At 35.7% G+C, this 3,772-nt stretch overlaps 1 protein-coding gene across 1 annotated transcript; it reads right to left on the bottom strand.

The window, feature by feature from the left end:
- Positions 1-6: 6 nt before the first annotated feature.
- LOC107086329 (trypsin-like) lies at positions 7-1,419 on the bottom strand. The gene is made up of 5 exons (XM_015377196.1): positions 1,315-1,419; positions 1,007-1,169; positions 574-851; positions 346-482; positions 7-252 (listed from the first exon to the last, which is right to left on the bottom strand). Exons 1-5 carry the CDS (start codon positions 1,349-1,351, stop codon positions 106-108), a joined length of 762 nt encoding a protein of 253 aa, XP_015232682.1. The 5' UTR covers positions 1,352-1,419; the 3' UTR covers positions 7-105.
- Between the last annotated feature and the right edge of the window lie 2,353 nt (positions 1,420-3,772).

Below are 3,772 nucleotides of genomic sequence, written 5' to 3'. Positions count from 1 at the left end.
GTGTAGAAATATGCATGTAATCAACATATAGAGTATGACTCAAATGCATAAATAAGTTAATATATTATTTCCTTGTGATTAATAAATATGAAACGCTGAGTTTACTCAGTTTTCCTTCATGGTTTTCTCAATCCACTCCATGTAATGGCAGATATCCAGCATAACAATGGTTTTGACACAGTTATCTGTAGGCTCGCTAACGACAACTCCGTGTAAATGACCTTCGTACTCCACAGCTGAGCCTGCATCCCCCTAAAAAAATAAAATACAACAAAGGTTTTGAATGAGGAGAGATTTAAAAAAAGAGAAAATGAGTTTAGTTAGGAAGCAGGATGGTTTGCTTACATGGCAGGACTCCACTCCAGGTTTGAAGGCACAGACTGTAGATTCTTCACTGGCGTATTTACTGTCAGGTTTGTCGTTCTCACCACACTCAGAGATCACTGTTGTGGCGCATCTTACTTCCTTGACAGGTTTACCCCCTGAAGATTCAAATGTCCAGACATTTGATTTATAAAAAAAAAAAAGTAGACAAATTTAATTTCAAATTTAAATTTTTTTTCATATTCCCACCTGTTTTGCTTGCTCCCATGCCTCCAATCTCCACTTTAGCTTTTGGCTCCAGCTTAGTGCACTCTCCTGAAGGAAGGCTGATGGTGGGAGTTTTGGCTGACATGTCCTCATTTAGCCGTATGAGCATAATGTCATGTTTACTCTCTTCATTTGTGAAGGTGTGCTGCTGATTAATGGGAATGATTTGCTCATGTTTTTTGGAGTTTCCTTTGAACCATGAAGCGGCTTTTGTAAGAAATGACACATCGTTGTTTATGCCGAGCTTCACTTTGACATTCCTGCAAAGTTGTAATGATAGAACACAAAAAGATCATGTCAAATTCTCTGAAAAGGAAATATATTTCATTCAACTAGATAAAAGCACAACAAAAGCTATGATTAAAAAATAAAAAGCATAGAAGAGGAAAAGCAACCATTAGGAGTAATATCTTACTGCTCTGCACAGTGAGACGCTGTGATGACCCAGCGGGTGTTGAGCAGAGCGCCTCCGCAGACCTTCCCACCTTGAACAGACTCTATCTGGACGTGGTACTGCCTGTCCTTGTCACAGGACTTGCTCCCAATAACCCTCTTCTCAATCATTCTGGAAGCTGCACCTAAAACAGGAAGATTCAGCTGATTCAGACCTAAACAGGCAAAGCAGCATGTCTACAATGGGCAACAATCATCTATGGAAGAGCAGAAGGCAACATTTTACCAAAACTATTTGTGAAAGTAGCTGTAAAATGAAAAGAAACTCACCTGCAGCCAACAAAATAAGGACAAAGCAAGGCTTCATTGTGGTTCTACCTGATGTGGGTCTCCTCTGGTGTCGGTCCGGTGGATGCTCCCTCTTTTATAGGCCTTATCAAACTTTGAAGGACCAGTAAAAAAAATCCCCTTTTAGGACGGACACAGCATGCAAATGAACCAAAAAGGACATAGATAAACGGAGGGGGGCTTAGGAGAGCACCAACGTTTTATCTATACAGTATAATGTGTTTCACCCAGTTAGTTGAGTTGTTAAGTCAAATTATGTTCACACTGTTTTGCAACTGAATTAATAATTGGATATGACTACGTTTTTTTTTTTTTCCCTTTGGCCTCCCTTAACAGTTGCAACTGTTAAGGGTAACATATAACAGCTTTATTTTCATTTAAACTTTACAAAAAACATTTTTATTCATTTCTTAGAGTAATTTATGTTGACACTGAAACAGTTAGTTCCTTTGTTCAGGAATCTTTGCAGCAATGTGCTGCATGAAATAAACTGAAGCTCTTTTTCCCTCTTTGTACATCTGGTAAATAATTTCTTGTTTTTTTACATTTAGTTTTAAAATGAAAGAGTTTTTACTGTTCAGTATTTGTATATATATATATAAATATATACCTGCTTCTGTGTCAAATAATTGTGATATCTTCGCTGTAATTAAGAAGTTGGAAAATGGTCTGAAGATGATCAGACTTTATGAAAAATAAAACTACTAGAGGAAAGGCTTTTTTTCTTTTAACATTGATCGATAAAGATGAGTCCAGTCTAAGCTGAATGATATCCGTAGCTTTAACTGCCAATTTACTGGTGTCAGTATCTATAGATCCATTATAAGCACTTTAAAAATTTCTGACAGGTGTGCTTCTGATCTTATGGTCCAAATTGCAGAATTAAAGCTCTAATTTTACGTTTGAGGCTAAAGACAAAGTTGTGAAGTAGCACATTGTCTTTGCAGTTGTAGTTTTGCATTTGCAAGATATATGTTCTATTTGAATATTGTGGTGTGTTTTTATCTGAAACCACAAACGGAGAACTAGTGATTTAGCATATCATTTGTTTCCGCATTTTCTTATTCGGTCATCTGGAGCTAGATGGACGTTTTGTTTCAGCAAAGTCCTGTTAAGGTGCTTTATTGTCTGAAGGCTCCTTCTTCATAATGAGTCATAGGATGGCTACCAATACTGACCAAGAACTGGAGGAATCGGCATTCACCTAAACTTCATACGTAATAAAAACAGATTTTTATTCATTTTCATTTCTAATTTTTATAATGTAGTTTGCATCTATCCAGAAGTGCTATACAGGAAATATTTATCTAGGTGTGCACAGACACTATGCATGCATAAATTGTATATATATACCTGCAGCACATGTGGCACTCAGAAACAATAGCTTGGAACAGGATGGAGGTTGTTTTTCATTTTTATTTCCATGTAATCAAACAAAATATAAGAATTTGGAACAAGAAAATTGTTTTGTTCAGAAATACAGAGTAAATGCAATAAAATAAATTCACAAAGTGTAATATGAATAAAAAAAAAATGTTTTTTGTTCTCTACTGTTAATAAAGGAGATGATTATTTAAGTCATAAAACTATAATAAAGTTACATCATAAAAAGTCAAAGCAACTAAATATATTTTCCATAAACAGCATAAAAAAATACAGAAAAAGATGAGAAGCAAACGATCTGCTGCTAAAGGAATTTTTTGGCATCAAGGCTTTATTGTTAAGACAAACATTTTTCATCATTGTTCATAAGAAGGTATGTCGCTTTGAATCAGCCACCACCTCTACTTCCTAGTCATCTTCCACTAAAGTGACATTTTCTTTCTTTGCATTATGGAAAAAAGCAACCAAATTAACCATCAACAGATCTTTAACGTTACATTATCAGTTAATAAATGATGCAGAAAGGTTTGAATAGAAAAAGTACACATTTTATTTAAACTTTTTTGTATTCCCTGAATAAAGATCTAACTTACTCCACCAGCTGCATATCATCTTATCTTAAATACAATAATGAAAAAAAAAAACGGTTACAGGCTACAGAGGGAGTTATCTAGATATGCAAAGAGTATTCCAGGAACAGAACTACCTGCACCATTACTGCACGCTTGGACCAGCTGATGATAAAGCATTATGCAAATTAAAATCTACTTTAACACATCTATATCACAGAGACATTAAAATTACCAGGTGACCGAGTTTATTTAAATACATAAATGGCTTTATGTTACCTTGGTGCCTACAACAAGTTATAAATATTTGCATTTCCCCAGTTTCCTCTCAGTGTTGCTTCACTTTGAATTGTGCAAACGCGCCACAGAGCTGCAGATCACTTCTACTGGCTTCAATGAGCCACGAAGCACAACACAATGTCCCTGCTTTGTGTAAATGTGTACAGTTATATTACAGCAATGCTTAGAAGTCCCTGCCGGCTGTAAAC

Source organism: Cyprinodon variegatus, unplaced genomic scaffold (assembly GCF_000732505.1).
Source record: "Cyprinodon variegatus isolate N-32 unplaced genomic scaffold, C_variegatus-1.0 Scaffold148, whole genome shotgun sequence".
In the NCBI taxonomy this organism is placed as follows: Eukaryota; Metazoa; Chordata; class Actinopteri; order Cyprinodontiformes; family Cyprinodontidae; genus Cyprinodon; species Cyprinodon variegatus.
Note: the sequence above shows the minus strand (reverse complement) of the source record. Positions and strands in the feature narration are given on the sequence as shown.